Here is a 24,623-nt window from a genome sequence, read left to right on the forward strand (position 1 = left end):
CCGCTTCCGGCGCCCGCGCCACGTGACCTTGCGGCCCCGCCCCCTCGCCCTCTCGCCCCCTCCCGCGGGAGTCGCGGCGCTGCGGGTAGGAGCCGGGTTGCGGGAGACCCCAGGTTCGGTTGGGATTCCCAGCCACAACGGAGCTTAAGCCGGGCAGGCGAGCGAATGACGGAGTAGCGAGCTGCACGGCGGCGTGCTGCGCTGTTGAGGACGCTGTCCCGCGCGCTCCCAGGCCGCCCCGGGGCTTGGGGTCTTCGAAGGATAATCCGCGCCCGGGGCCGAACAGCGGGGGCACACGGGGCGCTGCCCAAGTGCAAGGCCACGGCCAGAGCTCGAGCCCGACGCGCTGTCTGGAGTCGTAGGTTGGCGCCGTTTGGGGTCGGGGTCTGAGGCTTGGGCGCTGCCTGGGCCGAGCGGAGATCGGGGTTTGCCTCCCGTACCCGCTCAGGACCCTGACGTGGCTGAAGCGGCCCCGGGAGCATGAGCGGGCAGCGCGTGGACGTCAAGGTGGTGATGCTGGGCAAGGAGTACGTGGGCAAGACTAGCCTGGTGGAGCGCTACGTGCACGACCGCTTTCTAGTGGGGCCTTATCAGAACGTGAGTGCACCCGGAGGGGCCAGGCACGGTGGGCGGGGGAGTAGGGGGGCGGTAATCTGCACCTATGGCCCGGATCTCTTCCCTCTCGTTGCAGACCATCGGGGCCGCCTTCGTGGCCAAGGTGATGTCGGTCGGAGACCGGACTGTGACATTAGGTATTTGGGTAAGTCCCCTGGGCATCTATTCTTGGGCGACTCATTCCTGAGGAGGTGTAGGTCCTGCCTATTACTGTTTGATTTGTGGCCTCACAGACCCATTTCTCATAGACCCGTTTCCTTATCTGGAAAATAGCGGGGTCTGGAGAACGTGGCCTTAAGTTTGACTCAGGCCTTACTCTTTAGGACACAGCAGGCTCTGAGCGCTATGAGGCCATGAGTAGAATCTACTATCGGGGTGCCAAGGCTGCCATCGTCTGCTATGGTAAGGGGGGGGTCTCGGCTGTCCCACAAGAAAAGATGGGTGCCCGGCTAGCCAGAGAACAGCCCTTGACCGCTTGGTTGTGTCTCCTGCATGCCGCACACCAAGACCTCACAGACAGCAGCAGCTTTGAGCGAGCAAAGTTCTGGGTGAAGGAACTGCGCAGCCTAGAGGAGGTAGGTGAACAGACCTCACTAGAACACTAGGGGCTGGGGTTCTGTTGGTCTGTGGAGGTGACCCTTGTCTTCTGCCTCAGGGCTGCCAAATCTACTTATGTGGCACCAAGAGTGACCTGCTGGAAGAAGACCGGAGGCGTCGACGTGTGGACTTCCACGACGTCCAGGACTATGCAGACAGTAGCTGCTCCTCAGCCCTTTGGGGGGTGGGGGTGTGTGGCTGTCTGGGTGGATCAAAGGAAATAGGGACTGCCTTGGATGCCAGGGCAAGGTGCTCTAGGAGGTCTTCCTGGCCTCCTTGAACTGTGGGGTCCAGGAGACTCCCTGAACTGCTAGCCCTCCCTTTTGTCTGTTTATCTAATTCTCAGGTATGAGGCTTTAGTCACTTCTCTTTACAGATATCAAAGCTCAGCTCTTTGAAACATCCAGCAAGACAGGCCAGAGTGTGGGTGAGTGCTGTGCTGGAGCCTCACAGCAGGAACACGCAGGGGCACCAGAGGAAGCTGAATAGGGCACAGAGGGCTGGGTCACTGGGAGATCTCAGGGCTACTGGCATTGGGCCCTCACTGATCATCATTTTTCCTGCCAGACGAGCTCTTCCAGAAAGTGGCAGAGGATTACGTCAGTGTGGCTGCCTTCCAGGTGATGACAGGTGTGTGCTTCCCCAGCCTTTATGGAGACTTACTCTAGGCCCACAGCATCTTGCCCCTTTCCTGAGTTACCTGATCCCAACAGAATGGTGCTGAGCTGCCACCTCTCTCTTTGACAGAGGACAAGGGCGTGGATCTGGGCCAGAAGCCAAACCCCTACTTCTACAGCTGTTGTCATCACTGAGTCAGCACTCACCTGGCCTGGGGGAATTAAAGGAATTCCCCGTAAGGGCTGGACCCAGCTCCTTTCTGGGCTTGGGTAGTCAAATGTCTGAGCTACCCCAGGTCCTCATGTCAGCAGTGGCGCCTGCCTGTGCTGGCCCATGGAACGGAGACAGCATTGGGCTGACTGTGGGCATGAGGAGGGATTAGGGCTGATTTGGACCCCAGGCTTCTGCCCTGGACAGCACTTGTGTCTGCAGATTATTTAAGTGGCTTTTGATCTGTAAATAAAATCAATGCACTGTGAATCACACCCAGCCCCTTTCCCTGCTGTGTGGATTGGGTGTCAAGACACCTAGTTCTTTCTGGGGCCACCTGGCTGGCCTCACTGCTTATATTAAGGCTCCTCCCAACTCTTATTTTCCTTTGGAAAACAAGACTTTTCTCCCCATGGTTACTGCTGAGATCCTGGAGCTGTAGTAGTACAAAACTCACAATTCCTTCTGAGTGCTGAAGAGTGCATGAGTTGCTTCGAAATAAAAGGGTCAAGCATTCCTACTTCAGACAGGTTGGTCTGACTGGCTCTACTGCATCTGTCATGTTTGGGCCTCTATGTCAGACCTGTGACTCAGGTCCTGAGCTTACCAGTGACATCCTACAATGTGGTTTAATGGTAGGAAAGTCCTAAGTTCTGTAAGCCAGAAAGGTCTAATGGATCCAGATTTGGTTCCAATTCAGCTGCTAATTTAGAAAAGGGACTTAAACCCTCGAGTTTCTCATCTGTAAAATAAGGTGACTACTACGCAGCCCAAGGACTGTGAAGAAAGTGAAGAGTAATTCTAGTACTAAATGTTTTTCCCAATCTTCCCAAGCACTTTTTGCTGAAAGGGCAGGAAGTTCAGGACTAGGTCACAAAGGGAAGCAAACTCCCAAGTTTTCCCCAAAGAAGATCCAGATATTTCTGAGGAATCAGGTGTTATTGTAAACAGGGCTGACTTGCTGTTCAACCAGAAGGAAATTTATTGCAGCCCTTTCTGGTATGGAGGGTGTGGCCCCAGGTGAGGGGCTTTGCCTTACAGTTTTATCCTTTGCCTCTGCTTTCCTGCCTTTATTTAGGCCTGGGCTGAGTCCTCTGCAGTGGCCAACACCTGTCTTGGGAGAATGTAAAACTTAGCCAACATGGTCAGACTCACACTCAGAAAGTGCTTTGGTTCCACTTCCTTTTTAAAAACCAATTCCTCAAACTGCCCTTCCTTCATGAGTGATGGGGGCTTCCCGTGGAGGGAGACTGAAACTGACACCAGCCACCTGCAACAGGAGAGAAAGAGGCTTGGGCAGCCCTGTGACTGCTAGGAGGAAACACACTATTCCCATGACATGCTTGGAGGAAACACTTAGCTTCACAGTATCCCTGCGCCACCCCCCCCACCTCGTACTATCTCTGGGGCTGGCTTCTGCTCTCACCCCAAACAATCTTCCCTCCTGTTAGACTACAACTCCCCACAGCCAATAAAACAAAACACAGGGCAAGGGCCATATATGAGTAAAGTTAAACTTTACTTTACAGTAAATTTTTTTCTATATACAAAGAATTACAGTACATGTTTATGGGGACTCCTAACACAGGGCTCCCCTCTTTTTCACTAGGAGTTTCACTTACAGCTGACAATCTATGGGGGCGGGGGGGGCGGCAAAAAAACAATGATGGACCTTGGCTGATCCCCCCGACCCCTTTCTTAATATAGGTAGATGTCTATCGTCAGCTTGCCTCTTTGCCAAGACCTAGGAGGCGGCTCTGCCACGAGCTGCTGTGTGCTGCCCTCCCCACCTTCAGCACACTCATCTACACACACAAAGGTAGCATCCACCTCGATGAGACCGCCTTGCTCTGGCCTGCCCCAACCCTGGAAGTTGAAAACAGAACCATTTATTTCTGCTTCTACTCTCTGTGCCCATGTCTTGTCCACGAAACTTTGCTTAACTTCCAGGACCTTACACCTGAAGCCCCACAATAACCTGATGTTTTGAAAGTCATGGGAAAGCAGCTCTAGAGAAGGAACCACATAAGCAGAAACAGCGCATGTTAAACTCGAAACACTTCTTCCGAGGTTGTGGATTTCTAATTTAATTCTTTCCACTTCCTTAGAAAATATTACCCTTAATCTTCATAAGCAGTAGAGGTGCTTCCATGAGTGGAAGAGGTAGAGAGGGGCAGAAGGGAGCTGAGGAAGACCCAACAACCAGAGCTAACAACCTGCTCCAGGCAGCGTGGACGGAGGCTATGGACAAGGTGGCCCCAGCCCTGAGAAACTCAATGGCCACCTTCACCTGGATATAGGATCTCTTCCACCTCTGGACTGCACTGGGCCACTCCAGGGTTGGGTGCAGGCTTTACTGAGGATCTTCCTTCTCCCCACTTTTAACAAAGCCTCAAACTTTTCTACATAAAATCTCCTCCCAAACAGGAACCCGGGTTTCTTGAGCTGCCCGTCCCTCAACCCTTGGCAGTGCTTATTTATACCGTGAAATTAGCACCATCATTACATTTTTTTGTGTGTGTGTACAAAACAATGATCTATCCTTATTTCAATTTACACTATAGCAGGCTCTGGCCCTGTTGCACTGGCCCTAAGAAGCTCAGCTGAGAACTAACTGGCCATAGCCAATGACAGGCTCCCACAGCAACTACCAAGCAGTAACTTGGAATGTCTACACATGGAACTGCTCAGATGAGACTCAGCAAAAGAGGGGCTGGAGGCAGCTCCTTCTCTGCCACAATCTGAGAGAGGTTAGGACACTGGGCTCCTCTAACCTGGCTGACAAACCCCAAGAGGATGACAGTATCACTTAAAAAAACCTTAGTAAAGTCCACCTTATAGGGACTAAGGGTAAAACCTATCCAAGTTTCATGCTGTCCTCATTACTCCCTTTGGGGGAAGCTGCCAGGACCAAACTTTCTGCCATTCTGTTCTCACGAGGCAACATTAGAATTACAACCTGGGAGTCCAGCTCCAGTGAGCAGACACTGCCGACGGGCCTGGGAAGGGATCAGCAGGATGTTTCATGCCCTGACCATAGTGTGGGGTGAAGGATGTAAAGAATAAAATAACTATATTCATCAATGCTAAAGATTTGGTTCAGAAGAGGGTCAACACAGTGATTTACGTCATCTCAAACTCAGTAACAGGGTAAAGCAGACATTTAAAAATGAGGATGTTTCTGTATCAATGACAGCTATTTTGCTATTAGACTGGGTTGGCTCCAGCAAGATAAGCAAATGAGGCTTTGAGTGTAAATTTCAACATTTTTCATAATCTTTTTCTGACTTAGCAGGGCTAGGAGATGTATTGGCTTTCTAGCTACCTATGGAGAATTTCAGCTTTTGCCTTGTCCCTGGAAAAGCCTTCCTGGGGAGCTGGCTCCGAGGCAAACACTCGAGATCTCAATTTCCAAGCACATACCCAAATACCACCCTGCGTAAGGACCAGAAGTTTTCTAAGATGAAAGATTTCCTTTTCATTCCAATTCACATCCCCTTGGAAAAGGGGTCTTATTACAAACTTCAGGAGACGTCCCACAGGGCTGGCAAGGCCACTCTCTCCCCACCTTCATCCAATAGTCACATTTCCCAACAGTTGTTGTGACTCTGCTTCTAATTGGATAGTGACTGCTTTCATGATTTTAACAATCTAGTATCAGATGCTGCTATTGGTGGGCCCAATCTCAAATTTCTAGTTTCCAGTGGTTTTCTAGTTTCCATTCAATGGCCCTTGAAGGAAGCCCAGATGTCCATCCATTCAGATGAAGAACCCAAAATGGCTCAGAAGCTGTTTTCTCAGGCAGGTCTGGAATGAAGCCTCCAGTGAATGGCGGAGAATGGAAAGAACCAAAATAAAACCACAAAGCAGCCAATCATGGCCCCTTTCCCTCACTCCCTCCTGTCCTGTGAGACATCTAGACTGCTGTCAAGTTGATTACCTACCAAAGCCTACTTTAGAGAAGCTACTTGAGAATCAAACTTCTCCACGGAAAATTTTTACATGGCCTGCACGCCCTCCCCCCGCCCCCCAAAAATTCACAGTTTATTTCATGAAACAAAGAGCTACGGTAATTTAACACACAACATAGTGAAAGGAGACTCTGACAGTGCTGTGCAGATATCTTTTTCTGATCACAACTACAGATGATGAGAGAAAAGGGCACAGGACTGGCACCAAGCAAACCCTACTCATATGACCTAAAAGATTAGGAAAAGGGACCTACTAGCTGCAGTTATATACTTATTATTCTCACACATGATAAATACTTAATATAATGAACTTTAATGTTCTGGGTGAATTTCTTTAAAAATATCTTTTTCATGGTTTAAAATTCTTTTAAAAGAAAATAAGATGCTTTACGTTTTCTCTTCCTTTTGAACAAAGAACTTTTCCTCTTTGATGTGGGAAGAGAGAGAGGATGCAAGGGGAGAACTAGGCAGGTGGAATTCACAGAGGAGATTCCGAGGTCTCAGTGAAATGCAGGGATAGGCCCCTAAACTCAGGACAGCCCTGCCCAGCCTCGTCCCTCTGCCTGAGTTCAAGTGTCTCAACCTCAGAGACAGACTTTGGGAAATAAAAGCAGATTCTATTTTTCATCTTTAGATAAAGCGCAAATGCTTCTATAATAACTATTGTTCCCTCCGTGGAATTGATGGGAGTAACCTCAATAAGAACTTGAGGAAATTGGGACCAAATACAGAATCCAGCTGACAGCGTGAAAGCCTTAACTAAGAGATAATGGCCAGGAGACGTTAGGGCCAGGGGATGGCCTGCTGGCTAAGTTGGCAAAGCAGAGAGGTAAACATGTTGGTCTAAGGACAAAGGAGGGGTAGACAAGTGGGAGGAAACTAGCCAAACAGCACTTCCTGTTGGCAGTCTGTGAGCTGGGTGAATGGTAGGGCAGGGTAGCACCAACAGATTTCCCAGCCCTTGGGCCCCAGCTCAGGGCAGCAGTAACAGATAATCAGCAGTTATTAGGAGTCATCTCTTAGCCTGGACGTTGCTCTAAACACCACCTCTCGCCAGTCTTCAGGGAAGGGTTCTGGCTTGCCTTTGAGCCAAGTCAGCAGGCAGGTGCTCTCAATACAGAGCACAGCAATTCTCAGGGAGGGGAAGAAGAGGACGCCCTCCACGCAGGAGGGAAAAGGAACGGGGAAAAGAAGTTTCCCATCAGGATCTGGTACTCTTCCTGGAGCTGGTGTGTCTAGCTCAGAACTTGCCAGAGATTCCCTATGTCCACTGCCCGAGGCTCTGAAATCTGAAAGCACCTGAGTGTCTTAGGGAAATAGGGATGGGGTGGATTCATGTACAAAGAGAAAAATAGGTAGAAACAAAAGCAAAGAGAAGCTTGCCAAATGCCTTCTTCCACTGCTGGAAATCCACATTCGCACAGAGCCCAACTCCCCCTGACCACCTGCTCCTCCAAGGACTGATCTTGAGACTCTGCACAGCCCAGACAAAAGCAGCAGCGGCGACCCCACAGCCAACAGCCTTGCTGGCCTCAATGCAGCACCCTTGCATCTATAGAGGAGACCTCTGTGAGTGTGTGCGCATGCACACGCACCCATGCACACCGCAGCCAAGAGACACTTCCTCAACACAACCACTTCTGGTGCCACAAAGGACATTTCAAAATGAATCTAAAGCCCCAGGGACCCTCAGAACTTCCTGTTACTTCCTGGTCAAAGGTTCTTGAAAGCCTTGGAATCCAGGCTCACAGGGATGAGGCCTTATTTACCTCTGTATCTCTCATCAGTGACTAGCACCCGGCCTAGAACACGTGAATGCTCAGGAAATCGCCACTGATTTGAAAGAACACCATTTCCTCCCAAGGGTTCCTAGGTGCCCTCAATGGGGCTCTGTCTGGTTGGGGAAATCGCTTTGAGAGCCCCTATACCTTCCAACCTGACCAGCGGAATTGAATTCCATACTTGACTCCAGAGTGGACTTTTTATTTCACGATGACCATGTGGAAAAGTTGGGGGAAAGAGACCCAAGTCTGTCTGTCTCCTTGGTTAGGGCCCACTGGATTTTCATACATGGTTCACACAACCATAAGCCCCCACTGGCTAATGTCACAAGAGTTCTGAGTGTTGGGATATGAGGAAAGAATAACAGTGGGAAAGTGTTTGGGGCAGATCTGTGTGTTTTTTTTTTTAAGGGGGAAGGAAAGAAAAGATTTCCCCTCCCCAAATGGTACCCTGGGGGCAGCTTGTTTGTTCATGTGACATTGATTGGTACTACTTCTGTTCTGATTCTGCACACTTGTGACTGGAAGGAGCCTGGTTAAGAGCTGGAAGTGTATTTTGCTCTGGTTTGGGGTCTTGCCCTCTTCCAAGAGACCAGCAAGTCTGTGCCAATGTCTGTGTGCTCCCAGCAGACCAGCAAGACTGTGCCAGTGTCTGTCCAGCCACTATGGGCCAGAGCCCTGCCCGTGATGAAGCTTTACCCAGGGCCCAGGGACTTTGCTCTGTGGTTACCAACTTCTTTTCTTCAGTGGGGAGGGAGGCTGGGGCCTTCCCGAGAGACCTAAAAGATTGCCCACTCTTGGCGGCAAGTGCAGGTAGTTGCTGGCCTCCGACCATCTGCTTCGCCTGCTTCACCAGGCCCGGGGCTTGGCTAAGAGGCCCTGGGGTCAGCTCAGCCCCTGCAGGAGCTCTTCCTGAGGCCTGAGTTGTTGGCTCATATAAAAAGGCCTTGGCAGGAGGCTGAGAAAGAAGTCTGGCCTGGGTGAGTGATTTAACAGCTTGCCAGGGGTCCTCTGAAGGGGCTGCCGCTTTCCCAGATGTCTGAAGAGGATCTGACACACAGCCTTTCTCAACAGCTCTCGGCATATGCCCCAGACCTTTGCTGGCAGGCCATGAACTTGACTCCAACACTGGCATCTTCTCATCAACCTGTGGTGTGACCTCATGAGGTGAAGCTGCCCGCTCCTTCTGGCGAGGAGTTAGGTCTATGAGATCCATCACCAAAGCAGCTCTATTTTTTGACTGAGTATTCTGGTCCACAGGCCTCAGTGCTTTTTCTTTAGCTACAAGGGTCTGGACCACAGCTGATAGTACTTTCTCAGGAGGTGGTAGTCTCTGGGACAAAGAGGCATGGGGTTTGTCAGGAGGCCTGTCTGAAGTCTGGGGTTTGGGACTGCTGGTAATGAGCAGTCTGTCTGGCGGCGGAAGTCTCAGGCCAGTGGGAACTGGGGTTTTCTCCAGTGACTGGGGCCTTGGGCTGGCAGCACCTATGGATTTATCCAGCCTTGGGTCAGCCGTCCCCAGAGGTCTTTCCAGTGGTTGGGACCTGACTGAGGGTGAGGAGCTTGGGCTGGTCACTGGAGAGGGTTTGTCGCTTAGCTGGGGTCTTGGTCCTGCCACTGCTGGTGGCCTGTCCAGTGGCCTCTGGCTGGAAACCAAGGATTGGGATTTGGTCCCTGACCCAGCAAGGTCTCTGACCTTATCTAAAGGCTGGGGCCTGGAGTCAGTTCTCTCAAGAGGTCTTTCAGGTAGCAGTGCCCTCTGACAAGTCCCTGCCAGAGCTTTTTTGGAGAGCGACAGCGTCTGGTTGGTGTCAGCAGGAGGTTTATCTGACATTTTGGGTGCCTGAGCAGCCATTCCTGTTGATTGCTCTGCCAGGTGAGTGCTTGGCCCTGGAGGCAGCGCTACTGGGGGAGGCACATACTCACGGATCTCCCCAGGTTCCAGAGGATTGGGCCCACAGGGGTCATGCTCAGTACAAGACAGACGCCCATCCAGTTTGGAAATGAAAAGCATCCCTTCTCGATGCTGCTTACAAAAGGAGCTGGGGCACATCTCACAGAAGGAGGCTGCTTCCTTCCCGCAGATGTCACACTGATGCCACGGACATTCCCATTTCCCTGAAAACACAGAAGTAAATCAAAAGTTTAGGAAAAAAGAGATACATATCACATGGGCCATGGCTACGCTACAGTCCGAAGGTGTGGATGATGACCTTCCTTCACACTGTCCCTAGTTCAGAGAGCTTATGCCACTCACCAGCCACCTCTTGCCCCAGAATTCCAGCTTCTTTTTCTGCACAGAATACATAAAGTAACAGCGAATTATCAAATAGCAACTACTATCAACTAAATATACAAGCAGAAGAGTAAACTGGTATTTCTATGACTATTTCCAGCAAGGAGGTGGGGGGGGGGGGGGGGGCGGGGGTAGGGACAACAAAAACCTTCTTTTATATGAAACTTAAGATATTACTTTCATATTTTTGCAATCTCCATTTGTACTATACAGCTTTTAAATAAGCAACTCAAAGAGAAATATCCTGGCAATTTAGATTCCTACTTATTTGCTTATTAACAGTAATAGAAAAGATATAAAATCACGAAAAATGGAAGATTTACCTTTGCTCTATTTTAAGTCTTGAGACCAGCACAGCACATTATATGTTGTTCACATGGAATCAGTAGGAAAGACCCAAAGCTGACCTAAGCTTTTATCTGCCTCCCCACATTTCATGAAACCTGAGAGTCTTGACCAGGGACAGTGTTTCCACCTTCAAATCAACTACACCAGCTCCCACTCCTGGCACACAGGCAAGATCGGTTCTATCATAGCCTGTGCCAGTGACGACCCTGAGCAGTTGATTCTGAAACAATTCTACTTCCTGGCACTGACAGGTCAATGTGATGGCCTTGCCCTCATCCTACCTCAGTTTCTTTTATTTCATGACCCTGGCCAATATACACTGAAGGAAAGCCAATTTGGGGACAAATTCCTTTTACTTATACCCCAAAATTCTTAACCTTCTGCAACTCTTGGAAGCAGGTCACTAGTAATGTATAATCTCCTCACCCTGGAACGGCTCCCTACTGGTTTCTCATTTTTGTTCATTAAAATAGATGGCATATCCAAATCCCTAAAATCCTCTAACCCCAAATCACTACTCAAAGGTTCTCAATTTCTTCAACTACAAATTTCCTGGGTACCACATCCACCTGAGCAGCTTTCTCATGTATTAACTAATACAACCAAATCTCCTTTAGAGGAAAAAAGTCTACTCTGCATGGGGGGAGACTGCACTAGGTATAGGGGAGCAAGGTAGGAAGTGCTAAAAGGGTGGCAATCCATCTCTCACTGACTAGAATCACCTAAAGGCTTTACTATCTTAATTTTTCTTTCTCTAGAAAGGCAACATGATTTAATAGTCCTGGAGTCAAAAACCCAGCTCTCAATCCAGCTCCTCTATCTATGTGTGAAAAGTCACCTCACCAATCCTAACTCTGTTTCTTCACATGCATTATGGAAGAAAACCAACCATTATGGGTTGCTGGGGGGATGAAATAACATGAATGTAAGTAAAGGACTTGAAACACAGCAAATGCACTGCTGTTCCATTCTTCATAACTAAGAATTCTAAGCCTTTGTTTTCATTATTTCCAGAATAAGAAAATAGACCATACCCCTCAAAATTATGCATGGAAAGACCAAATGGCACTTTCTTCAAGGCTGATGCAAATGGCATGAGACCCTGAGTATGATGGAGAGAACGAGTAGCAGTACGAATGGATTTTGGCACCAACCTGCTGGTCGCTTGGTCAGATTGAGACAGTCTGCATGGTAAACTTTTGGACAGCCTGGCTTCTTGCAGGAGACGAGCTGGCCAGCATCCCCACAACTAAAACACTCATCTTCTCGCTCCTTTGTGATTTCACCCTGGGTCCTGCGCTTCCCCTGTTGCTTCTTCTTGAATTTCTTTGACTTTTCTTCCGTGGCAATGGGTTGATTCTACAGGTCAGATATTGAACAGTCAGCATTCTGTCAACACATTAGTACCAATCTTAACCAGGTTAACTATCCTCTCTGAGCCTCATTCTCTTCTCTGGGAAAAGAGATTGTCATGAAGATAAAATGCAGGAAAGGTACCTGGTACATCACAGATCCGTAGCAATAATTACCACTTTTGTTATCAACTACTCCTGCCACCTGAACAAAACGGAAGACAAAAATCCTTGTGTTTTTGCTGATACAGAAGGCTGGTGGTAAATGTCATGCCTTTCTTGTTGTGTTGCCCAGGCTGGAGTGCAGTGGCGCGATCTCGGCTCACTGCAACCTCCGCCTGCTGGATTCAAGCAATTCTCCTGCCTCAGCCTCCTGAGTAGCTGGGATTACAGGCACCCGCCACCACTCCCGGCTAATTTTTGTATTTTTAGTAGAGACGGGGTTTCAGCATGTTGGTTAGGCTGGTCTCGAACTCCTGACCTTGTGACCCACCCGCTTCAACCTCCTAAAGAGCTAGGATTACAGGCGTGAGCCACTGCACCTGGCCAAAGTTTCACTTTTATATTCATCTACTTTCAAAACTAAAGTAGACTTCTGTGTGTGGGTACACATGCCTATTTCTCGTTCATTCAACAAAGCATAACAACTTACTATGAGCAATGTGTTAAGACACAAAAAAGTTAACTCATGGTCCCTGCCGTCAACAAGACTACACATCAAGTCAAATTAGCTTCATGTCCATCACTCCCAAGGCAGACCCTGGAGCAGCCAGCAGATGTCCTCTCTTTGTTCCCTGCAGCCCACACTTGGTCACCAAATCATCTTATCACATTCTATATTTTAACCCAGAAACATCCAGGACCAATCTGTAACGTTTAATGGAGGTCCATCCTATTCTGACAGACCAATATCTATTAAGAGCACACACACAGTGACCTCTCTAGCATCTACCTCTGACTGACTGCTGTGAAATGCTATCCTATGCAGACATCAAGGATGCAGCAACTGACATCCGCAGTACACTGAATACCATTAAGTACAGGTTAAACTGAGTTACTATTTTAATTTATTTACAGGAAACAAGTCAACAACATCTTAAGGAACAACAACATTAAACCAACAAAACTAAACAAAAAGGACAATAAAATCAAATATAATATAGAGGTGATTCTCCTTATTTAACAAGATTAAAAAACAATCACTGAGTGCTCTTCATTCCTGACCGGGCACAGTGGCTCAAGCCTGTTATCCCAGCACTTTGGGAGGCTGAGGCAAGTGGATAACCTGAGGTCAGGAGTTTGAGACCAGCCTGGCCAACATGGTGAAACCCCGTCTCCACTAAAAATACAAAAAATTAGCCAGGTGTGGTGGCAGGGGCCTGTAATCCCAGCTACCTGGGAGGCTGAGGCAGGAGAATCACTTGAACCTGGGAAACGGAGGTTACAGTGAGCGGAGAGCATACCATTGCACTTTAGCCTGGGCAACAGAGCGAGACTCCGTCTCCAGAAAAAATAAAATAAAATAAAATAATTTACTCTTTTCTTATTGGCTTCAGTGTTAATTTGCACTTTTCAGTTCTTAATGTTGAGCTTCACAATCAAAAAGGCATATGGAACATATTCAATTGAAGTCACTATATGGTTTATTTTGTATCAAAATTAAACTGCAATTTTCACTGTGCTGTTACTTATGACAGAGAAATCTTGAAGCATCCAGATGTTCATCTAGTATGTCCATCTATTATATAAAAAAATTAAGACAGTCACTAAAGATGATCAGCAAGGACTTTAAAAAATAATAACATAAGGGCTGGGCACGGTGGCTCACGCCTGTAATCCCAGCACTTTGGGAGGCTGAGGTGGGAGGATCACGAGGTCAGGAGATCGAGACCAACCTGGCTAACACGGTGAAACGCTGTTTCTACTAAAAATATAAAAAACTAGGTGGGCATGGTGGCGGGCACCTGTAGTTCCAGCTACTCAGGAGGCTGAGGCAGGAGAATGGTGTGAACCCGGGAGGCGGAGCTTACAGTGAGCCAAGATCACGCCACTGCACTCCAGCCTGGGCAACAGAGCAAGACTCCATCTCAAAAAAAAAAAACAAAACAAAAAAACAACAACAACAACAACAACAACAACAAAATAATAAGAAAAGGAGAATATAGACATGGAAATGATACTTAACAGTTACAGAATTAGAATTCAATTATTCAGAAAGTGCACACTAAGACACAACAATGCTTATACTTTTTTATAATGGTGAGATTAAGAGTTCTACTTTTATCTATGATGTTATGCTACATTTAGAAACTTGAACTGCAGATTTTTTGTATCTTCAGAAAGAGAAAGTGAGAGAAAGACAGGGACAGACATCGATATACCAAGAATCTATATGGCTTCTTAGGAGATGTGAGATCAAGACGAGGGAGGTAACTAACCTTCTTTATAAGGTCCTATTTCACAGCATGATTAGTTAGAAAAGTAGCACCAATTAAAGTCAGATGGCGCAAAACACTTCAACAATATCCCCAAAAACCTCTTATGTAATTGAATTGATCAGCCGAATGCTTAGTGAATTGCAAGTGGCCCTATCAACACATATTCAATGTCATTAAATTTTTTGAGTCTTGCTGTGTTGCCCAGGCTAGAGTGCAGTGGTGTGATCTCAGCTCACTGCAATCTCTGCCTCCTGGGTTCAAGGGATTCTCCTGCCTCAGCCTCCTGAGTAGCTGGGATTACAAGCACATGCCACCATGGCCCAGCTAATTTTTCTATTCTTATTAGAGACGGGGTTTCACCACGTTGGCCAGGCTGGTCTCGAACTCCTGACCTCAGGTGATTGACCCACCTTGGCCTCCCAAAGTGCTGGGATTACAGGCGTGCGCCACCATGCCTGGTTCAATGTCATTAATTTCAAAGAGATTTCTTCTTAAAGTGTAGACTGCCCTAACACTGTTAGGGAGGGAGGACCGCACCACTAATCCCAAAGCAGAAGTCTAGAAGGGTGGTACCTTTGGCCTTACACCCAAGAAGCCACTGCAGTTCGGGGCTCCACATTTGCAAACAGTCTTTCCATTCCCAAGACATTCTAGGTTGTAGTTGAAGGTAAGTTCAGTGCCTGCATAAGAGACCGTGAAAATATTAATATCTGTGGTTTTAATTACATTATTTCTGTATTAATTACAAAGGATACCAACTCCCAAGAGAACAGATTTTAAAAAGAATTTAGCTCTAATCCTATATTTTAATTAATTCTAATCTTATAACATTAATAATCAGCTAATACAATTTACCAGAGAAAACTTAAATGGCTTAACAAGTAATATTTAAGATAACTCTTCCTACAGAGGTGTTAATTACCTCAAGTTGTTTTTGATTTGTTTATTAACCATTCAGATTCAAAATATGTTAATTCATTACCAAAACAAACAAAAAACAACTTATCAATGTGTCAGGCCCTGGGAATACAAGTATGAAGAAAACCTGTTTGTCTGTTCTCAGGTGAACACATGTTACCTGGCAGCACTCTGGAGAGGCATCTCAGTACAGAATAACACTAGAAATCTGTAGATTACAGACTGGTTGTAGATCCAGTTACGTCACAGCCTTAGCGGGGTAATCTGAACCCTGAGCAGTCCATTTTAAAACGGAGAAATCTAACAAGCTTATTGAGACAATATGACATAATGCACATAGCAGATATGTGTAAACTTTAAAAAAAGGTACTCAAATTAACAGGCAAACTGTCCTCTTTCTGTCTGTCAAAGGTCCATTTCATCAAAACTGTGAGAGGAAATAAAATGAACATTCAAACTCAAAACTCATAACTAAAAGCCAGTTATGGGAGGCCTACCAAATGTAAGAATTTTATATAAATATGTAAAGAGGTTGCCTATCACAGGCGTAATGTTTACAGTTAATGTATAAAGTAACCATCATTCATATTAAAAATTGTCAATTCTTAGGAAGATTTCCCTTTGCAGACTGACATGCCTTTTATCAGTGAGAATGATATACATAGTTTTTCTTTTTTCTTTTCTGTTTTTTTTGAGACAGAGTCTCGCTGTCGCCCAGGCTGGAGTGTAGTGGTGCGACCTAGGCTCACTGCAGGCTCCGCCCCCCGGGGTTCACGCCATTCTCCTGCCTCAGCCTCCCGAGTAGCTGGGACTACAGGCATCCGCCACCTCGCCTGGCTAATTTTTTGTATTTTTAGTAGAGATGGGGTTTCACTATGTTAGCCAGGATGGTCTCGATCTCCTGACCTCGTGATCTGCCCGCCTTGGCCTCCCAAAGTGCTGGGATTACAGGTGTGAGCCACCACGCCCGGCCCATAGTTTTTCATCTAATGTTAAATGAAATCATTATTATCACTATTTCTTTATTCAAGTATATTCAAAATACCAAGCAGCTACGTTAGGGGTCATGCTGTAGGAATAGCAGAATTATTCATGGCCTGATGAGAGGCTCATGCCATAAGGAGCTTGCAGGAACTGAGTGAGACTGACCAATGTAACGGGAGGCTCATGTTTCCCATCTCATGCCTGAACTTAACTGGATTGAATCTTTGGTGGTTCTATTCACGCTGTTTTTTTTTTCTTTTTTCTTTTTCTTTTTTTGAGACGGAGTCTTGCTCTGTTGCCCAGGCTGGAGTGCAGTGGTGAGATCGCGGCTCACTGCAGCCTCTGCCTCCTGGGTTCAAGCTATTCTCCTGCTTCGGCCTCCTGAGTAGCTGGGATTACAGGCGCCTGCCACCACGCCCAGCTAGTTTTTGTATTTTTAGTAGAGATGGTGTTTCACCATGTTGGCCACGCTGGTCTCAAACTCCTGAAGTGATCCTCCCCACCTCAGCCTCCCAAAGTGTTGGGATTATAGGCGTGAGCCACTGCGCCCAGCCCCACACTGTTTTTTTCTTAATAAAAGATTTATGAATGGATAACTAAAATTTTGTAGATACGATGTGCTTATAATACAACTGTGCCTTACACACAAATAAAAGAAAGCAGGATACTTGTCATAACTTGCTGCTCACTGAACATATACTATGTAAGCATAATCACAGAGAGGCGAAATTAAATCAGAAAGTATCAGTGCTCATAAAGTAAACAGTGACACCATTCTAGAAAAGAGTTCAATATGCAGCAATCCTCGATGGATCTTCAGTTACTGGGCATGGCAAAGGGCATGAAAGAAGAGATAAACAAGAGTAAGGATGGGACACTTGGGAGACAGTAAGTTGCAGGTATGTGAAGGGCCCAGGAAGTTGAATGAAGGCCTCAGCTCTGACAGGCACTCTGCCTGTCCCTTAGCACATCCTGTCTCATTTTCCCCATCCTGAACCTATGCAGACTGAAAGTCAAGTGAGGAGAGGAATAAAGTCTGAGAATTTCAACACCAAGCTACCTGAGCTGACGAACACAGGAAAAAAAGAAGAGAAATTTGTGGCTAGACATGGCAGAGGAAGGCATCCCCATGGACATGAACTGCAGGTTCTAAGTAGAAGAATGGGACTATCGGCACTCAGCAGACATAGTAGAACTAAATCATGTGACTGATTTATTATAGAGGAACTATATTTATATTGATTTAATATAGAGGAATCTCTCCACCCCTGTGGCGATTAGAGAGAAAAAGGGAGAAGAGAATGAGAGAGGTGTGACATCCAAGGATAAAAGTAACAAAGGTATAATATCATCTACTTTACAGCACTTTTGCAAGGCTTAAATGAGATAATATGCTTAGAATCGTATCTGGTATTCCATATCATTTACTGAATTACTCCTGTTACAAAGTAGAAATCTAAACAATATACTCTGAAGCCACCCATTCCAAAAACTTAAAATAAATCTGCAACTAAAAACCAATCTCAAATAAGCAGAGTGCAGTGCACAGTGATGCTCAAGTGTCCTTGGTGTCATCATGTAAAACATTACGAGAAACAAACGCAAAACCTGAAAGTAACTAGTGGCTCAAATTTTAAAATCTAAAAATTGTCACAACCTAAAAAGTCTGAAAGACTCCTGGACAACACATTTAAATTATAGAGAAAAAAATACACTGAGTGTGAGAAGTCCCGTAGATTAAATTTAAAACACAGGCCAGGCGCAGAGGCTCATGCCTATAATTCTTGCACTTTGGGAGGCTGAGTGGGTGGATCACTTGAGGTCATGAGTCTCTACTAAAAATACCAAAAAATAGCCAGGCATGGTGGTGGATGCCTGTAATCCCAGCTACTTGGGAGGCTGAGGCAGGAGAGTTGCTTGAACCCGGGAGGTGGAGGTTGCAGTGAGCCGAGATCATGCCACTGCACTCCAGCCTGGGGAACAGAGAGAGACTCCGTTTCAACAAACAAACAAACAAACAAACAAACAAACAAACACAAAAACAGACTAAGATCTGAACAAATATCATTCTAATTCTTTTATCTTGATCAATGCTTCCTGAGGACAACAACAGTGACTGAGCAAAGGAGAACTAAGGTCTTCCAGAACATTCAAATGGGATTCTGCTTCAACAGTAATTAGACTATACTACTGTATATTACAGACTACCTAGGCCAGTTCTATCCCAGTTTGAGTACAGGAGACTGATTTTAACTGTTTTGCTCATATCCTTCTAAAACTACATTTGAAAAATCATAACTTTCTTGTACATTTCAAAATGTACAACGTTTATACAATTTTTTTTTTTTTTTGAGATGGAGTCTCCCTCTGTCACCCGGGCTGGAGTGCAGTGGCACGATCTCGGCTCACTGCAAGCTCTGCCTCCTGGGTTCACGCCATTCTCCTGCCTCAGCCTCCAGAGTAGCTGAGACTACAGGTGCCTGCTACCACGCCTGGCTAATTTTTTTGTATTTTTAGTAGAGACGGGGTTTCACCATGTTCGCCAGGATGGTCTCCATCTCCTGACCTCGTGATCTGCCCGCCTTGGCCTCCCAAAGTGCTGGGATTACAGGCGTGAACCACCGTGCCCAGCCACAAATTTTAATACTTAAAAAATCATGCAATTTGGAGGGTGTTACATGCATAGGTATATATGTTCAAAATAATTGTATCAAAACCTTGAAGCTATAGATTAAGATCCTTTAATTTATGGAAAATATCTACCACATAACTTTACTGTCAAACCACTCAGCCATACCAGATTTACTTTCGATTCAAATAAACTTCTTACTATTTGTCCTGGTTACAACCATCTCACTACCCCATTGGAGAGAAAAGTACCCAGGTGAGCCATGACAGAGCAGTAAATTCTCCAAAGATCCTGTTCTTTGACATCCTAGAGGTTGAGGGGCTTTTGTTGTTTTGCGTGTGTGTTTTTAAGAGTCAGAGTTCTCACGATACTACCCAGGCTGCTTCTCAAACTCCTGAACTCAAGCGATTTCTGGCCTCAGCCTCCTGAATAACTGAGACTACAGGCATATACCACCACACCCAGTGGTTTATTTTTAAAATAGCCTTGGGTCCATAACCCATAAGATATGGAAGAGTGAGAGATCAATCTTTAGTTTATAAAGTGGAAGAAGGGCAACTGTGAAAGGGAAAGTGAGAAAGGAGACTGAAGAGCTAGTAGTTTCTAAAGCAAACCTATTAGTGGTAAGTTCATATGAATGTGAAAATTTGTTCCATTAAAACCATCCATGTTCTGAAGACACTGTGCTAAAAGAAATGAGCCAAGCTAAGCAAGATGGCTCATGCCTGTAATCCCAGCACTTTGGGAGGCTAAGGCAGGAGGATCACTTGAGCCCAAGAGTTCCAGACCAGCCTTGGCAACATAGCGGTGAGACTCCCATCTCTACAAAAAAAAAAAAAAAAAAAAAAAACAACAACAACAAAAAACCTGGGAACAGGGACGTGTGCCTATAGCCTTAGCTACTCAGGAGGCTGAGGCAGCAGGAATGCTTGAGCCCAGTTCGAGGCTGTAGTGAACTGTGATGGTGCCACTGTACTGCAGCCTGGGCAACAGAGCAATGCTCTGTCCCTAAACATTAAAAATGAATCAATGAATGAATGAAATGAGGTGGTCACAAAACAACAAATATTGTCCATTTATATGAAGTACCTATAGTAATCAAATTAGGAGACAGAAAGTAGAATGGTAGTTGCCAGCAGCTGTGAAGAAAAAGAAGAATGGGGACTTAGTGTTTAGTGGGTATAGAGTTTTAGCAGGGGAAGATGAAAAGAGTTCTGGAGACGGATGGTGGTGACAGTTGCACAAAAATGTAAATGAACTTAATTCCAGAGAACGGTACATATAGAAATGTTTAAAATTATAATCTGAGGAAGCTGTTTGTAAAAAAACAAAAGCCCTGAAATTCAGATGTCAGCTGCAGAATCCTGAAATGATTCTTACCTGCTTTAATGTCACTTAGTGCAAAAAGGCCTACACGGGTATCTCCATTCACAGACCACTTCTGTGTTTCACAGTTGGGCTGGCAGCAATGATTCATGAAACGAGCATAGTTTCCTTTGGGACCAGCATCAATGATTCGGTCCTAGAATTCCAAAAGAAGCTACACATCAGACTTCCTGAGACCTCTGCTATGGATTAAAATTTGACTATTCTCTCTAATAAGCTGGAGTTCCTATATGTAAAGATCGAACCTCTCAGAGAAAAGATCCCAAAGAACTTTAATTCTCAAAGTGTGATCTCTAGACCAGCACCATCACCATTTGGCAATTTGTTAGACATGCAAATTCTTGGGTTGTGCTTCAAATACACTAAAGCAGAGACTCTGGGGTGCAGCATTCTGCGTTATATATAACAAGGCCGCCAGGGGTTTCTGACTACACTGAAGTTTGAGGACCACTGCCCTACAAACAGCAACTTGTCCCACTTTCTATTTAGGTAGTTTCAACCCAGATGCACATTAGAAATCACCTAAGGAGATTTAAATACTAATGCAGAGTCCCAATCCCAAAGTAAGATCAGAATATCTGGAGGTGAAGATCTCACAAATCCTAGTGCACAATTTGAGAAATGTTTACAAAGGTAAATACCAAGAAAGGGTTTTATTATAAAAACTAAGGCCAGGCGCGGTGGCTCATGCCTGTAATCCCAGCACTTTGGGAGGCCGAGGCAGGCAGATCCCCTGAGGTCAGGAGTTTGAGACCAGCCTGGCCAACATGGTGAAACTCTGTCTCTACTAAAAATACAAAAATTAGCCGAGCGTGGTGGCGGGTGCCTGTAGTCCCAGCTACTTGGGAGGCTGAGGCACAAGAATCGCTTGAACCCAGGAGGCAGAGGTTGCAGCAAGCCGAGATCGCACCACTGTACTCCAGCCTGGGTGACAGAATGAGACTCTGTCTCAAAAGAATTAAAAAAAAAATTTACATGATCTTATCCGTGAAATAATTAAATATTTAACAAACAATTTTCTCAATCTGTAAAATAAAATAAAAAAGAATTATGTACTTTTCTGAGTTCAAAGTTGTAATCCTGTAGAAAAAATACTCAAAGATATAAGCTCCAATTTTCATTGAATTGTTCAAAAACAATGCTAAAAGCAGCTGTATTGCCTGTGGCCATGAATACCCAGAAAATGAGCACTCTTACCTACTCCAGAACCCCAATCCAGCAATCCCAATGGGTATGGGAAAAGACCCTATCTTGGGAACTGCGTTACATGCCTACAAATACTATGGCTGGAACAACACAAATTTTACAATCTTGTAACAGTGAAAACAGCACTTCCCATTACTTACTTTGTCTAGGGTGAGCATATAGAAATTAGTGATATCATGTTCTTGAGCATAGCGAATTCGAGCTCTGCATTCTTCTTCATCTATAAGCTCACCCACATACTCATTCACAAATTCACCCTAGAACAAGAAATACCTCCTGACTTAATGGCAAAAAGGACACCGGTATCCAAATGTATACATTTTTTAAAAAAATTAATGAAACATCAGATTCTACAAAGCAGATTACATGAGTGTAATTTTAGGCACATATAATTACTTTACGATCCCCAACTATTTGATAATGAGAAACACCTCCTTACTCCCACCATTGTCACCAGCAGAAAGATTAGGATACACTGATACTAAAGATCCTCCAGAATGGAAGATTAGTAAGTAAACTAGAGCATCCTTATAAAGAGAGATGGATGGCCAATCTCTACCTGCCCCAGAGCCCAGGAATTGGCTTCCCTAAATAAACTATGTTCATCTTCCTTGGCGCTTGCTCTGCTCCATATTTCAAAGTACCATCCTCCCTATTCATTATGCTACAGTCACTCTGGCTTTTCACACGTGTTCACTCGTAACCTGCAGGGCTTTAATGGTCACCTTGCCTGGGTCAACAGCTACTTATATTTCAAGTCTCAATTTAAAATAGCCTCACAAGTCAAGAGTGATGGCTCATGCCTGTAAACCCAACACTTTGGGAAGATCATTTAAGCCCAGGAGTTTGAGTCCAGCCTGGGCAACATGGTGAGACCTCACCTCCACAAAAAATACAAAAATTAGCCAGGCGTGGTGATGCGAGCCTGTAGTCCCCGCTACTCAGGAGGCTGAGATGGGAGGATCACTTGAGTCTGGAAGTTGGAGGTTGCAGTGAGCGGAGATGGCACCAGTGCGCTCCAGTTTGGGCGACAGAGTGAGACCCTCTCTCAAAAAATAAATGAAATAAAATATAATATCATTAGAGACAAACTAGTTTCAGTTCCTTTGTCACACATCTCTAGAGCCCTTTATACTTCCACACTGGGAGATGATTTGTTCAATATTTCTCTCCCTCTGGAATGTAAATTTTATGGAAGTATAGGCCATTTCTCTCGTCTTGGTTAGTGCATCCCCAGCACAATACCTGGCACATACAGTAAATATAAAAATAACTACTTGGCAAATGACTAAACGCCAACCCATATACACTACCTTTCCTGGAAACCAATAAAATTCTTCAGAAAATGTAAGCAGAATAAGGCTTATTTTATAAAAAAAATAAAGACTATACAATATTATTTATTTGTTAGAAAGTTAGAGATTCTGCCAAGTTTTAAGTTGAAGACATGACTGCATTTTCATCCAATAAGGCTTAACCTTCTTATCCTTCATGTTTCATGAAGCCAGACCTGTTTTTTCCTCACTAAAACTATTTTATTAGTAGGTGGATCAATATCTCTGTATCATGTGCTCACTGTCATCTCTCTTAATTACTGGTTGTAGGATATTCACAAAAAAGCAAACAAAGCCATAGCATCTCTATGAATGTCCGATTTTTTCCAACCTCCTACACAGTGACCATGATCAATACAAAGGACTTGGGAGATCAAAACCACCCATTCTTAAGCCTCTAAACGGTAGAAGGATATGGCAAGACACAACAATAAGGTTAATTATTAACTGTGTTATTTTCCTCTATGATGAATTTTCTAACGTCAAGAATCAATGATTTCAAGCAACTGCAAAGAGGAGAAAGTATATGGTAATTTAGCTTTTTCTAACCTTTTTAATATCTGTTTTTGTCCGTAGACCCCAACCCCGCTGTAATGTGCGGAAAATTTCAACCTCTGGATATTGGCGCTTAGAAAAGCACTGGTTTTGACAGCGCCCTCCAGCAGGACACACTGTGGGGTGGCACTCATAAAGCAGCATGCGGTTGATGCATTCAGAGTCTATTCCACAGGGGTTCTCATCAGTAGCTTTACAGTTGCAACGGGGTATTTCAGATAAGTCTGCAGTGAAGATCTGTACCCTGCCAATAGGACGGTTTACCTGGAAAAGTAACACAAAGTATACTGCATAAAACAAGTCAGCATAAGACAATTCAGGCCCTGAAAAAGACAAACTTTTTTTCCTTGAAGTTGCAGTCATATTTCCCATGATTTTGAACTATCAACACTTAGTTTGATATAAAAACAGAGCCTCACTTGACATACAAAATATGAACTCCACAAGAATTGCTTGAACCCAGGAGGCGGACGTTGCAGTGAGACAAGATTGCACCACTGTACTCCAGCCTGGCCGACATGTTGAGTTTCCATCTCAAAAAAATAAAATACGAGCCGGGCACGGTGGCTCACGCCTGTAATCCCAGCACTTTGGGAGGCCGAGGTGGGCAGATCACGAGGTCAAAAGATTGAGACCATCCTGGCTAACACGGTGAAACCCCATCTCTACTAAAAATACAAAAAATTAGACAGGCGTGGTGGCAGGCATCTGTAGTCCCAGCTACTTGGGAGGCTGAGGCAGGAGAATGGCGTAAGTAAACCCAGGAGGCGGAGCTTGCAGTGAGCCTAGTCGCGCCACTGCACTACAGCCTGGGCAACAGAGTGAGACTCAGTCTCTCAGTCTCAAAAAATAAAATAAAATAAAATACGAACTTTAAAAATTTTTTTGAAATTCATTTTAAAAAATAATTTCGGCTGGGCGTGGTGGTTCACACCTGTAATCCCAGCACTTTGGGAGGCTGAGGCAGGTGAATCACGAGGTCAGGAAATCAAGACCATCCTGGCTAACACGGTGAAACCCCGTCTCTACTAAAAATACAAAAACATTAGCCAGGCATGGTGGCGGGTGCCTGTAGTCCCAGCTACTCAGGAGGCTGAGGCAGGAGAATGGTGTGAAACTGGGAGGCGGTGGAGCTTGCAGTGAGCAGAGATTGCGTGACTGCACTCCAGCCTGGGCGACAGGGCGAGACTCTGTCTCAAAAAAAAAAAAAAAAAAAAAATTTCAAAGTTGATAGGCCAAGTGAACTATAAACTAGGTTTCTGCTATTGCCACATATTGGTGTCACATTTGCTGCTACAAAAAAATAGGCATTATTCTTCCTTCCTTTTTTTGAGAGGGAGTCTAGCTCTGTCACCCAGGCTGCAGTGCGGTGGCGGGATCTTGGC

At 45.4% G+C, this 24,623-nt stretch overlaps 2 protein-coding genes across 12 annotated transcripts in view; one reads left to right on the forward strand and one right to left on the reverse strand.

Annotated features, from left to right (window-relative positions):
• The first annotated feature begins 48 nt into the window (after positions 1-48).
• On the forward strand, positions 49-2,310 carry RAB24 (RAB24, member RAS oncogene family). Of its 2 annotated transcripts, XM_032158726.2 has the most exons (9): positions 49-362; positions 449-597; positions 692-760; positions 939-1,017; positions 1,123-1,190; positions 1,271-1,370; positions 1,589-1,639; positions 1,780-1,842; positions 1,960-2,310. In XM_032158726.2, exons 2-9 carry the CDS (start codon positions 481-483, stop codon positions 2,022-2,024), a joined length of 612 nt encoding a protein of 203 aa, XP_032014617.1. In that variant the 5' UTR covers positions 49-362; positions 449-480; the 3' UTR covers positions 2,025-2,310. The 2 variants fall into 2 exon arrangements, with proteins under 2 accessions (XP_032014617.1, XP_058296161.1); XM_058440178.1 differs by having other exon boundaries at positions 49-597.
• Positions 2,311-3,540: 1,230 nt separating this feature from the next.
• The window catches only part of NSD1 (nuclear receptor binding SET domain protein 1), a 179,097-nt gene continuing 158,014 nt past the window's right edge, over positions 3,541-24,623 (reverse strand). For all 10 annotated transcript variants that reach the window (XM_058440176.1, XM_058440175.1, XM_032158717.2 and 7 more), the window contains 6 exons: positions 23,233-23,502; positions 21,490-21,606; positions 20,138-20,279; positions 14,800-14,906; positions 11,591-11,795; positions 3,541-9,910 (listed from right to left, as the gene is read on the reverse strand). In XM_058440176.1, the coding sequence (XP_058296159.1) occupies positions 8,283-9,910; positions 11,591-11,795; positions 14,800-14,906; positions 20,138-20,279; positions 21,490-21,606; positions 23,233-23,502 (2,469 nt within the window). In that variant the 3' untranslated portion in view covers positions 3,541-8,282. The remainder of the gene's footprint in view (positions 9,911-11,590; positions 11,796-14,799; positions 14,907-20,137; positions 20,280-21,489; positions 21,607-23,232; positions 23,503-24,623) is intronic.

The sequence above is a fragment of the Hylobates moloch genome, unplaced genomic scaffold (genome assembly GCF_009828535.3).
Source record: "Hylobates moloch isolate HMO894 unplaced genomic scaffold, HMol_V3 SCAFFOLD_6, whole genome shotgun sequence".
Taxonomy (NCBI): Eukaryota; Metazoa; Chordata; class Mammalia; order Primates; family Hylobatidae; genus Hylobates; species Hylobates moloch.

Bases quoted from the DNA above. Each gene is read 5' to 3' on its own strand.
- RAB24 (XM_058440178.1), top strand. From the start codon at position 481: ATGAGCGGGCAGCGCGTGGACGTCAAGGTGGTGATGCTGGGCAAGGAG. The intron at 761-938 runs GTAAGTCCCCTG...CTTACTCTTTAG, and splicing joins CTGTGACATTAGGTATTTGG to GACACAGCAGGCTCTGAGCG. The intron at 1,191-1,270 runs GTAGGTGAACAG...CTTCTGCCTCAG, and splicing joins AACTGCGCAGCCTAGAGGAG to GGCTGCCAAATCTACTTATG.